This window comes from Lucilia cuprina, chromosome 2, assembly GCF_022045245.1.
Source record: "Lucilia cuprina isolate Lc7/37 chromosome 2, ASM2204524v1, whole genome shotgun sequence".
Lineage (NCBI taxonomy): Eukaryota > Metazoa > Arthropoda > Insecta > Diptera > Calliphoridae > Lucilia > Lucilia cuprina.
Genome location: NC_060950.1, coordinates 18205963 through 18218526, shown reverse-complemented (window position 1 = coordinate 18218526; position 12564 = coordinate 18205963). Strand labels below are relative to the sequence as shown.

Genomic DNA, 12564 nt, shown 5'->3' with positions numbered 1-12564 from the left:
AAGGAACGTGCTTGTCATAGTCCAAGGTTGACATAAGTATTCACATAAAAATATAGCAGAGAATATGTTTCTGTGTTGGTTGCTGGTAGTTTGTAACAAACTTGTTGGTTGCACATAATGATACAACTACTTTGTCCGACATTTAAAATAAATAAGAGAAACAACAGAGAAATTTTTAAACAAAAATTTTTGTTATTTTCTAATGCTTGCAGTAAAATCTAAACGCATCTAAATGCAGTTTTAATTGTTTCAATTAGAAAAAAATAAAAGTAAAACTAGAGAGAGATTTTTTAGTTTTTCCTTTTTCGACTGAAGTAATTCAAGGTTTGTTTTGTTTTTGTGTGAATAAATTTTTTGTTGTTTGTTGCACCACAACAAAGTAAAATGTTATTTCCTTTTCATAGAATTTATTATTTTATTTTCTCTCTCTTTCCCTCTTAATTAAAACCACAATTAGTGACACCTTTATAAGGATTTTAATTACAAAAACCGTAATACTAGAGTTGACAAGGTATACGATATGTTAGTGGTGTTTGGCTATTTCACTGCTCCTGTCTGAATGTAAAATTGTAAAAAGATTTTTATTGATATTTAATATTTATTTAATTTACTTGATAAAAATTACTTACACTTAACTTAATAATGACATAAATTTCTTTACAGTTTTACAAATGTTCTAAAAGTTCTTAAATTATTTCATTAAAAAATATCAAGTAAAATTTCCACAAAAAAAAGTAAAAGAAAAAATGATGTAAAAGGTATTTTAATTATAAAAGAATTGTGATTAAAATAGTTTACAAAGTTTGCTTAGGGAGTTATGAAAACTTATTATATTTAGTTTATAAAGATTTATTAATGAATAATAAACTTAAGGCACTAAGTTGAAGTGAAAGCATTAAGAGAGATAAAATTATAAAGTTATACAATACGTAACATATTTGTGTTAATAATGTCATAACTAAAAATATAAGAATTTTTTATTTATACCTAATACCGTGACTTTATTTGCTTTAATAGAAGTAGTGTGAGTTCCAAGGGGGTTTGTTTATTTATAGTCTATTTATAAAAAGCGCGTGCCAGTGATTGTTATCAGTGAATTTCTTTGAATACGATTTATTTATGAAAATAATAAATTAATAATTGTGTGTAGTTAATATTTAATTTGTATATTTTACCAACCCCTACAACTAGAAATATTTGAGTTGCTTTTCTTAGGCCATATCTTATCAATGTTGTGCGTAGGAATATAATAATTACAAATAATTAAAATTAATTATAGAAAATTTGCACATAAACTCTATTTTTAATAAACAATTTCTGAAGAAACATAAGCAAGTAGGTTGTAGTATTGATCTGTAATTAGTAAGGCGGTTGAACTTGAACTTATGTTGCTTTGTTGTTATGAAAATTTTGATAATGTACTGGCCCTAGTTAAGATGGCTATGCATTTTATGGATACATTTCTGGAGTGCTTAACAGGAGCATCGGTCGAGAAGAAATTAACTTACATTGATGACCTCCGAAAACTCGGTAATAACATTCAATTATAATTACTTAACTTTTAACCCATATTTAAATGAATACTACATATCTAGCTAATCCCACTATGGTTGTCATTCAAAAAAAAAATTACTCGATTTTGCTTTTCTTCGAACTAATAAATAATTTTCATTGTAGAATAAAGAATAATTAGAACAATTTTTGCCGAATAATCGGATCGATTATCGACCGACCCTCATAATATTTTAACAAAACATTATGGTTTCTTAACAATTTGTACATCTCAAATTTCATTACCATTCGCGCTTTTATAAGCCAGTTATCTGCAATAAAGTCATTTTTCGAAGGGAACCTTATATGGGATATTGCCCATTTTCAATACCAAACAAAAAAATATTTGTTCAAAATTTCAATTCTCTCGCTCGTCCTATTGTGTTTTCAATAGACAGGAAGGCGGATGGATGGCTAGATTGTTTTAAATTATAATAAGAACCCCTAATATTAAGTTAAACATCATATACATATATCATTTTAAAAGTCTCAGCTTCCACTTTGAAATGTACTGAGAAATTTAAAATAGGTTGAGATAAGTAGAACTAAGTTACTGTACGAAAACTCGTTTCTTATCCGTGTCTTTTGGAGATTTTGGAGTTATTTGGCAAGTTTTATTTATATTTCATTAAATTATTCGAAAAAAAACTTCTACTTCTTTTAAATTTAGTCGATTACTCGAATAAAAAAATATTGTTTTTTTATTGGAACTTTCTGTTTATTATCCAGGTTCTGCATTAAAAATTTCATGTTTCAAGGTGCATTATTATAGAAAATTCAAAAAGAACCTTTTAAAAAACAAAAAAGTACAAACAATTTCCATCTTATTGGTTCGCACTTAATCGGGTTTTACATACAAAATTTCATGTGTTTTGGTTCAATATTATAGAAATATTCTTAAAGTACCTTTTGAGGAACAAAAAAGTACTTTCATGTTACTAGGTGCATTATTATAGAAAACTCAAAAAGGACCTTTTAAAGAACGAAAAAGTAGAACAATAAAGTGACTTAAAAATTACTAAAAATTGACTCGTAAATTAATCTAAAACGACCTCTAATTTGACTCTTAATGATTGCAAAATAATATAGAAGTGAACAGAATAGTGGCGTATAAAATCCTATTTTACAAGAGTAGTAGTAGTAGATAGGGAAAAATTGTACAATTTCTTACGAAAGTACCTTTATGATCAGAAAATAAAATTTCAAATTTATTTCTCTGTAATAACCACAAAAGTGATTGAGAGAAGACTTAAATATTACTAAAATAGGATAAATCTAAAGCGGGCTATGGGGGCTAGGTTCTTATTTTGGTTATAAGGTATCACCGATTTTAAGTTTTTGGATTAAAAACTGATAAAAATGTGTCAATGTAAAGAACAGTAATAGTAAAGAATCCACAGATTTTAAAGTAAAGCATAAGCCTAATTTTGTTAACTTTTTTCATAGCCCTGTCAATGTTCTTTTAGATTTGTGACATTTATTTAATGTCACTCTATTAATTTTCAATTAATGTTTCCGTATTGATAATGATTTGGTAAACATTTATGACTATAATCTGCTTTTAACGTATTTATCATAGAAAACCTCAATTCACATGTTTACTGGAGATTTGAAGCACCTAAAAAAATTGGGAATTTCTATGTTGATAAGAATTATCGATAGATTACCTACTGCATTAGCAACAGATTGGTAATCGTGATCTGTATTTAAATAACAGACGGACGAGTGATTACACATTGAGTAAAATTTCAAAAGATTTCTTTGAAGCTTCGATTGAATACCAGATATAGTGACTAATAAGAATACCTAAGTCCTGCTTACATTTAAAATAACTAGAACTTAATCGCGATTAGATCAATTATGGACAATCTTTAGACGCAAGATTAGAGATTAAATTAAAATTAATCCTTCAAAGTTGTTTTTGAATTTTCTGCGAATTTTGATCTAGAAATCAAAGACAGGGATAAACATTATTCTCTTGAGTTCATTCATTACTAACTAAATATGCATTTAAAAAAATGATTTCGATTTCTTCTTGATTTCTTACAGTTTAGACCAGAATAGCCGATTCTTAGTAAAAATCAGGAACTGGCGAATCCTTTTAGAATTCTAAGTCGTATTGACATCCCCCTCTTAAGGCAAGGGCAATACCAGCTTTTCATTGAAACTTTAATTATTTACATGGGCATATACATATATGTAAATCTTCGAGTTTTTTAGGACTATCAATGTTTCGATAAGTTATACACTACAGATATTTATGACATTTTAAACTTCAGTTGTAATATTTTGGCGCTAAGTAAACTACATTTATTATACTTTACTATATTATTGAGTAACCACTAGAAAGTTGTTCACATTAAGTGGAGACAATGTTCATCACATTGATATTAACGCATATCAATGTTGAGAGAGTTTCTCTTTAATAGAAACTCATAATACAAACACACAATCATCACTACTCCTTTCTATAAAATAATAACAATTCATTGATAAATCTTTTCTCGGCGGAAAAAATATTGTATTTTTCCCACTAAATGATTACATTCGAAATTTTCCCTTATCTCTAAACACACGTGATGAATTCAACACTCACAGGCTCATCTCCAATCTGCACACTAATACCTCATCTTGATAAGAGACAGAGAGAGAGAGTGTGTTATAATCTCTGCTGTGTGATAATCTCTTAAACCGTGTGTGCGTGTTATCACTATCTATGCAAGTGAGTGTTTGCGTGTGGGTAATAACATGCTGCCTAGGATCACTATTATCAGCAATAGAGTACTCAAGTGTTTACAAAATTTTGTGTGTTTACTGACTTCTTGCTCAAATCTCGTTATCAGTAGAATATTGTTTTTTTTTTAATATTTTATGGCAACATGAGTTAAAAGCGAGAGTTTTTGGTGAGATTTTTCAATATTTAGTATAAAAAAACATATACAAATAAATAAGAAAAAAATTAATCTCAAAATTTATTTTTTAAACGTCTCACACTCATGCTGAACAATCTGATAGGGGCTCGACTTGAAAGCATTAAATTTTTAGAAACATTTCAGCGGTTGACGAAAACGGATCTTAAAGCGGAAACTGAATAAAAAAGAAAAATAAAAAAACGGAAAAATTAAATTAAAAGTATTAGAAGTTTTTCTTAAAAAGTGCTCCAATATGATGCGTTTATTGCAATCACGGGCAACATTACCCACTGCTAAGGATAATGTTGCCAAAATGTTTTTCAGATCACGTCATGTAGGTTTTTATTGCAAATTCTTTTCATTTTTAAGAAAAAGAAAAATTTTGAAATTTTTGTGTGTATTTTTATAGCAAGGCAAAGTAATTGCCATACGTCGTGAAGATCAATCGGTATGGGAGCGTAGAGCTGCTTTTGGACCCTCACATGTGCAAAAAAATGGTTAAACAGGGTGTTAAGGTTATAGTGCAACCCTCTAATCGTCGTGCCTATCCCATGCAGGTATGTTAAAAAAATTTACAAAATTTCAAAAAAAAAAAAAATAATAAAATAAAAATAGTAGGAATAAGAGAAATTTTGTATAAAGTATTTTATATTTTCAGTTTTATTTTATTAAATTATCAGAATACTAATCTTTACAAATTGAAAAACATGATAATTATTTTAGAATTTTTACCAAAGTGTTGTGTTACTAACCTTTTATAAACGTCATATATATATATTTTGCTGATACCCCTATATTTTATACGTCCACTTGGCTATTTTAATCTCTTTAGGAATTTTAATTTAGAAATTAATAAATTTTAACCAACACAACACACCTCCTTGATAATAATACATATAATAAAACAAGATTAAATTTTATTTGTTATATACAACAAAAACTAAAAATTGATAAAATCCAACATAAAATAAACTAATTAGTTTTCAAGTAAACACATCATGCTTCTAGCACATGATAGAGAAATAAATACATTTATATGAAATCTGTTTAGTAAAGTCCTTGAAGATAAAATTTAGATTTGTTCTTTCTTGTCTTTGCAACTCCAAATCTAGATAAAGATATTTGGCCAAATATACAATTTCAAATTATTTTGAAAACAAATTCGGGAAAAAAAATTTTAAATTTTGCAAATACTCGTGTACATTAAAGATTAAAAATCTTTATCATTAACGCCATAAGTAGTTCTTTGTTGATTTTATTTGCGTTATTTTACAAAAAATAAAATAACTTCTCTGGCCTGAAAACATGTGTCTGGTTTATTTTTAGTTTATTATGTGGGTCAATAAAATGTTTAACAACAAATGAGAATAATTCCAGTTAAAGTCGAATTAAGGAATACAGTTCTTTTTATAAGCTCATACAATCAGAGCAACTCTAAAGAGAAATTTAATTTAAAACAGTGATATGCAAAGAGTTCTCATTACAAACATATATAGACGGAGTATGAAACATATAACAAAGCTGACTACCGTTCACTGGCTTAAAACTTTGAAAGACCATGAGCTCACTTATAAGCTCTAAACATTATTATTTCATCCTAATCGATGTACTTCCTTAATTACGATTAAATTTTAAAGCTAGTGCACACCAACAAGATGTTAATGATAAAGTTGATGTCTTTATGAGTTTGTTTTTTATTTATATATTTATTTTTGTCCTCTTATCTGTAAGTTGCAAAAAAAAAAATAATTTGATTAGTCAAGTTTATATTACTACAAGGTAAACGAATGATACGGAACAATTATTTACAAGTACTAAACTATCGTATGTTTCTTTTTATTTGAAACTGCAAAGAAAACACTTGATAAACTGAAAGTGAAATGGAAACAGTAGAATGTCAATTATTTCAGTTCTAGTTCAGTTCTAGTTCAGTTCTAGTTCAGTTCTAGTTCAGTTCTAGTTCAGTTCTAGTTCAGTTCTAGTTCAGTTCTAGTTCAGTTCTAGTTCAGTTCTAGTTCAGTTCTAGTTCAGTTCTAGATCAGTTCTAGTTCAGTTCTAGTTCAGTTCTAGTTCAGTTCTAGTTCAGTTCTAGTTCAGTTCTAGTTCAGTTCTAGTTCAGTTCTAGTTCAGTTCTAGTTCAGTTCTAGTTCAGTTCTAGTTCAGTTCTAGTTCAGTTCTAGTTCAGTTCTAGTTCAGTTCTAGTTCAGTTCTAGTTCAGTTCTAGTTCAGTTCTAGTTCAGTTCTAGTTCAGTTCTAGTTCAGTTCAAGTTCAGTTCTAGTTCAGTTCTAGTTCAGTTCAAGTTCAGTTCTATTTCAGTTTTGTTCAGTTCTAGTTCAGTTCTAGTTCAGTTCTAGTTCAGTTCTAGTTCAGTTCTAGTTCAGTTCTAGTTCAGTTCTAATTCAGTTCTAGTTCAGTTCTAGTTCAGTTCTAGTTCAGTTCTAGTTCAGTTCTAGTTCAGTTCTAGTTCAGTTCTAGTTCAGTTCTAGTTCAGTTCTAGTTCAGTTCTAGTTCAGTTCTAGTTCAGTTCTAGTTCAGTTCTAGTTCAGTTCTAGTTCAGTTCTAGTTCAGTTCTAGTTCAGTTCTAGTTCAGTTCTAGTTCAGTTCTAGTTCAGTTCTAGTTCAGTTCTAGTTCAGTTCTAGTTCAGTTCTAGTTCAGTTCTAGTTCAGTTCTAGTTCAGTTCTAGTTCAGTTCTAGTTCAGTTCTAGTTCAGTTCTAGTTCAGTTCTAGTTCAGTTCTAGTTCAGTTCTAGTTCAGTTCTAGTTCAGTTCTAGTTCAGTTCTAGTTCAGTTCTAGTTCAGTTTAGTTCAGTTCTAGTTCAGTTCTAGTTCAGTTCTAGTTCAGTTCTAGTTCAGTTCTAGTTCAGTTCTAGTTCAGTTCTAGTTCAGTTCTAGTTCAGTTCTAGTTCAGTTCTAGTTCAGTTCTAGTTCAGTTCTAGTTCAGTTCTAGTTCAGTTCAAGTTCAGTCTAGTTCAGTTCTAGTTCAGTTCTAGTTCAGTTCTAGTTCAGTTCTAGTTCAGTTCTAGTTCAGTTCTAGTTCAGTTCTAGTTCAGTTCTAGTTTAGTTCTAGTTTAGTTCTAGTTCAGTTCTATTTCAGTTCTAGTTCAGTTCTAGTTCAGTTCTAGTTCAGTTCTAGTTCAGTTTTAGTTCAGTTCTAGTTCAGTTCTAGTTCAGTTCTAGTTCAGTTCTAGTTCAGTTCTAGTTCAGTTCTAGTTCAGTTCTAGTTCAGTTCTAGTTCAGTTCTAGTTCAGTTCTAGTTCAGTTCTAGTTCAGTTCTAGTTCAGTTCTAGTTCAGTTCTAGTTCAGTTCTAGTTCAGTTTTAGTTCAGTTCCAGTTCTGTTCTAGTTCAGTTCTAGTTCAGTTCTAGTTCAGTTCTAGTTCAGTTTTAGTTCAGTTCTAGTTCAGTTCTAGTTCAGTTCTAGTTCAGTTCTAGTTCAGTTCTAGTTCAGTTCTAGTTCAGTTCTAGTTCAGTTCTAGTTCAGTTCTAGTTCAGTTCTAGTTCAGTTCTAGTTCAGTTCTAGTTCAGTTCTAGTTCAGTTCTAGTCAGTTCTAGTTCAGTTCTAGTTCAGTTCTAGTTCAGTTCTAGTTCAGTTCTAGTTCAGTTCTAGTTCAGTTCTAGTTCAGTTCTAGTTCAGTTCTAGTTCAGTTCTAGTTCAGTTCTAGTTCAGTTCTAGTTCAGTTCTAGTTCAGTTCTAGTTCAGTTCTAGTTCAGTTCTAGTTCAGTTCTAGTTCAGTTCTAGTTCAGTTCTAGTTCAGTTCTAGTTCAGTTCTAGTTCAGTTCTAGTTCAGTTCTAGTTCAGTTCTAGTTCAGTTTCTAGTTCAGTTCTAGTTCAGTTCTAGTTCAGTTCTAGTTCAGTTCTAGTTCAGTTCTAGTTCAGTTCTAGTTCAGTTCTAGTTTCAGTTCTAGTTCAGTTCTAGTTCAGTTTCTAGTTCAGTTCTAGTTCAGTTCTAGTTCAGTTCTAGTTCAGTTCTTAGTTCAGTTCTAGTTCAGTTCTAGTTCAGTTCTATTCAGTTCTAGTTCAGTTCTAGTTCAGTTCTAGTTCAGTTCTAGTTCAGTTCTAGTTCAGTTCTAGTTCAGTTCTAGTTCAGTTCTAGTTCAGTTCTAGTTCAGTTCTAGTTCAGTTCTAGTTCAGTTCTAGTTCAGTTTCTAGTTCAGTTCTAGTTCAGTTCTAGTTCAGTTCTAGTTCAGTTCTAGTTCAGTTCTAGTTCAGTTCTAGTTCAGTTCTAGTTCAGTTCTAGTTCAGTTCTAGTTCAGTTCTAGTTCAGTTCTAGTTCAGTTCTAGTTCAGTTCTAGTTCAGTTCTAGTTCAGTTCTAGTTCAGTTTTAGTTCAGTTCTAGTTCAGTTCTAGTTCAGTTCTAGTTCAGTTCTAGTTCAGTTCTAGTTCAGTTCTAGTTCAGATCTAGTTCAGTTCTAGTTCAGTTCTAGTTCAGTTCTAGTTCAGTTCTAGTTCAGTTCTAGTTCAGTTCTAGTTCAGTTCTAGTTCAGTTCTAGTTCAGTTCTAGTTTCTGTATAAGTTTGCCTTTTGGGTTAATAATTAATTGCTGATTTCTTCTACAATAAGTTTTCATGCTCATTTTTATAGGAAAGAAATATAAAATGCATTTAATAGTTAATCTATTAAGAAAGTGCGTATAAAAAAACTGAAACCGAAATTCTCATAATGTAAAACGATATCTATTGAATTCTTTTTTATTCATAAACACAGCCATATGCGAATGGAAATTTCCATTCAATCTGCTTCAGTTCTTTTATTATTTTTGGGTTGTGTTTTATATTTTTTATCATATCAAGTAAAGAATGAATATAGCTCTGAACGAAAAAAAAAAAAAAAAAAAAAAAAAACACATTTAAGTTGCTACGCGTTATCGCTCAAAAATAATGTTTGGGAACTAACAAATACAAATGCAACACATATTAAATAATAAATAAAAAATACACAGATTGATATGAAGTTTTTAAGAAACAATATTTATGTTTTTATTAAAACAGTGTTTGTTATTTAATAAAACCAGAAAACATTACTCTTGACTAAGTACCTAAAGCCGGTATAGATAAGAACATATATTTGGCAATTGGTTCACTGGTAAAAACCCAAATAGTTGTTTGTAGTTTTAGGAGTCAGGGGCAAGGTGAAGAGAATTTTACTTTATTTTAAATAACTTAGTGATAAAAATTGTTTTGTTTACATATTTTAGGCTTATATGCAAGCAGGTGCCATTATCCAAGAAGATATTAGCGAAGCTTCCGTTATCTTTGGTGTTAAACAAGTACCCATCGATGCTCTCATACCGGGAAAAACTTATTGTTTCTTCTCCCACACCATTAAGGCTCAGGAGTCCAATATGTCCTTATTGGATGCTATATTGGAGAAAAAGATCCGTTTGATAGATTATGAACGTATCATTGATGAGAGAGGTTCTCGTCAGGTAGCATTTGGTAAATATGCCGGTGTTGCTGGTATGGTTAATATTTTGCATGGTATTGGCTTGCGTTTATTGGCTTTGGGTCATCACACACCTTTCATGCACATTGGTCCTGCCCATAATTATCGCAATTCCTCGATGGCTAGACAAGCTATTCGTGATTGTGGTTATGAGATTTCTTTGGGTATGATGCCTAAATCCATTGGTCCCTTGACTTTTGTATTCACTGGTTCTGGTAATGTGTCTCAAGGAGCCCAAGAAGTTTTCCAAGAATTACCCATTGAATACGTGCCACCAGAGATGTTGAGAAAGGTGGCCGAACATGGCAGTAAGTACTTAGAGCAAATGTTATTAATTTAAGAATCATATTTAAAATATTTTTCCTTTTCCACGAAAAGGTCAAAACAAATTGTACGGCTGTGAGGTCAGCCGTTCTGATCATTTGGAACGCCGCGAAGGTGGCGGATTCGATGCTAAGGAATATGATGAATACCCCGAACGCTACATTTCCACATTCAGCCAAAAGATTGCTCCTTATGCCTCCGTTATTGTTAATGGTATTTACTGGGCTGTAGGCAGTCCCAAACTCATTAGTATTCCTGATGCTAAAAACCTATTGAGACCCGCCAACACACCTTGGTTACCCACTAGCAAAGGTAGTCCTGCCTTACCACACCGCATGGTGGCCATCTGTGATATTTCGGCCGATCCTGGCGGTTCTATTGAATTCATGAACGAATGTACTACCATTGATACCCCCTTCTGTCTATATGATGCCGACCGCAACAAGGACACTAAGAGTTTCAAGGGTCCTGGTGTTTTGGTATGCTCTATTGATAATATGCCAACTCAATTGCCAAGAGAAGCTACCGATATGTTTGGTGAACTATTGACACCATTTGTAAATGACATTATTAAGAGTGATGCTAGAAAACCATTGGAAGATGAGAACTTCTCTTATCCAATTAAATCGGTAAGTGTGGTTGAGTATTGTGAAGCTTCCCAATATTCTTACTCATTATTTTCTTCTGTATACATTATAGGCCATTATTGCAAGCAATGGTAAACTGACTGAAAACTACGAATACATTCAAGAATTGCGTGAATCTAACAAGTGAGTATTCAAATTATCCTTACTTAAAATGTTGTGAAAATATAATTTAGTTAAACTTCAACTCCGGTTGCAGTTCTAGTTCAGTTTTAGTTCAATTCTAGTTGAGTTCTAGTTCAGTTCTAGTTCAGTTCTAGTTCAGTTCTAGTTCAGTTCTAGTTCAGTTCTAGTTCAGTTCTAGTTCAGTTCTAGTTCAGTTCTAGTTCAGTTCTAGTTCAGTTCTAGTTCAGTTCTAGTTCAGTTCTAGTTCAGTTCTAGTTCAGTTCTAGTTCAGTTCTAGTTCAGTTCTAGTTCAGTTCTAGTTCAGTTCTAGTTCAGTTCTAGTTCAGTTCTAGTTCAGTTCTAGTTCAGTTCTAGTTCAGTTCTAGTTCAGTTCTAGTTCAGTACTAGTTCAGTTCTAGTGAGGGGGAGTTGAATGCCACTTTAGGTAATACGCTTCACGTTAATGTACTGGGAATGATCAGTCACACACAACAACATGTGTTAAGTGTTGATAATGCCATATAACACAAACCGTTTTAGTGATAATCAGCACCACTACTAAATCATTTTTACTTTTTGATAACAACACTCTTGAAAAGAGCATACTTGCCATTCAGTAGAGAAAACAAATTTGCTACATCATCACTTCGGACGAGAAAAGAATTTAAGTTCAAAACAAAACTATAGAAATTTTCAATATGTCCTCAAGGTAAAATCGATCGTGTTGTTAAGTAAAATGTTTTATCTCTTGCCTATATTAATCACTCCCCATCACAGGTTTAATGAACTTTAATCTAAAGTGGAAATAATCTTAATTACTTTAGAAACACCTAACAAACCATTGTAAATATTTTTAATTCACACATTTTTCTTTTTTAAATTATTTCCCCCCAGCAATCGTTCACGTCATAAGATCGAAGGACGTTCAGAGGCTGATAAGAAAGTATTAGTATTGGGTGCTGGTATGGTATCAGCCCCCTTGGTAGAATGGTTGCACCGTGAAAAAGATGTTTCCATTACCGTGTGCTCACAAATCAAGGATGAAGCCGATCGTTTGGCTAATCAGTATGCTGGTGTCGACAGTGTCTATTTGGATGTCAACGAAAGCACCGATCATTTGCAAGAATTGTGTGGCAAAGCTGATGTAGTAGTTTCCCTTTTGCCCTACAGTTTGCATGGTATGGTAGCTAAATACTGTGTAGCTGAAAAGACCCATATGGTCACTGCCAGTTATTTAAATGATGAAATTAGTGCTTTGCACGAAGAGGCTCGCCGTAATGGTGTTACTATTATGAACGAAGTTGGTTTGGATCCTGGTATTGATCACTTGTTGGCCTTAGAATGCATTCATGAAGCTCAAGAAAAGGGTGGTGTTATTGAATCATTTGTTAGTTTCTGTGGTGGTCTTCCAGCTCCTGAACATTCCGACAATGCCTTAAGATACAAATTCTCTTGGTCACCTCGTGGTGTCCTCTTGAATACACTCTCAGCCGCTAAGTACTTAAGTAAGGGACAAATTGTCGAAATCTCTGGTGGTGGTGATCTCATGTCAAATCCTAAGAGTTTGGACTTCTTGCCTGGTTTTG

General features: G+C 31.8%; 1 protein-coding gene across 1 annotated transcript in view; it reads left to right on the top strand.

Annotated features, from left to right (window-relative positions):
- The first annotated feature begins 4589 nt into the window (after window positions 1-4589).
- The window catches only part of LOC111679431 (alpha-aminoadipic semialdehyde synthase, mitochondrial), an 8185-nt gene continuing 210 nt past the window's right edge, over window positions 4590-12564 (top strand). Inside the window, 7 exon segments of the mRNA XM_046948517.1 lie at window positions 4590-4797; window positions 4873-4953; window positions 4955-5020; window positions 9658-10213; window positions 10284-10858; window positions 10929-10999; window positions 11873-12558. Of these exon segments, the coding sequence (XP_046804473.1) occupies window positions 4717-4797; window positions 4873-4953; window positions 4955-5020; window positions 9658-10213; window positions 10284-10858; window positions 10929-10999; window positions 11873-12558 (2116 nt within the window). The 5' untranslated portion in view covers window positions 4590-4716.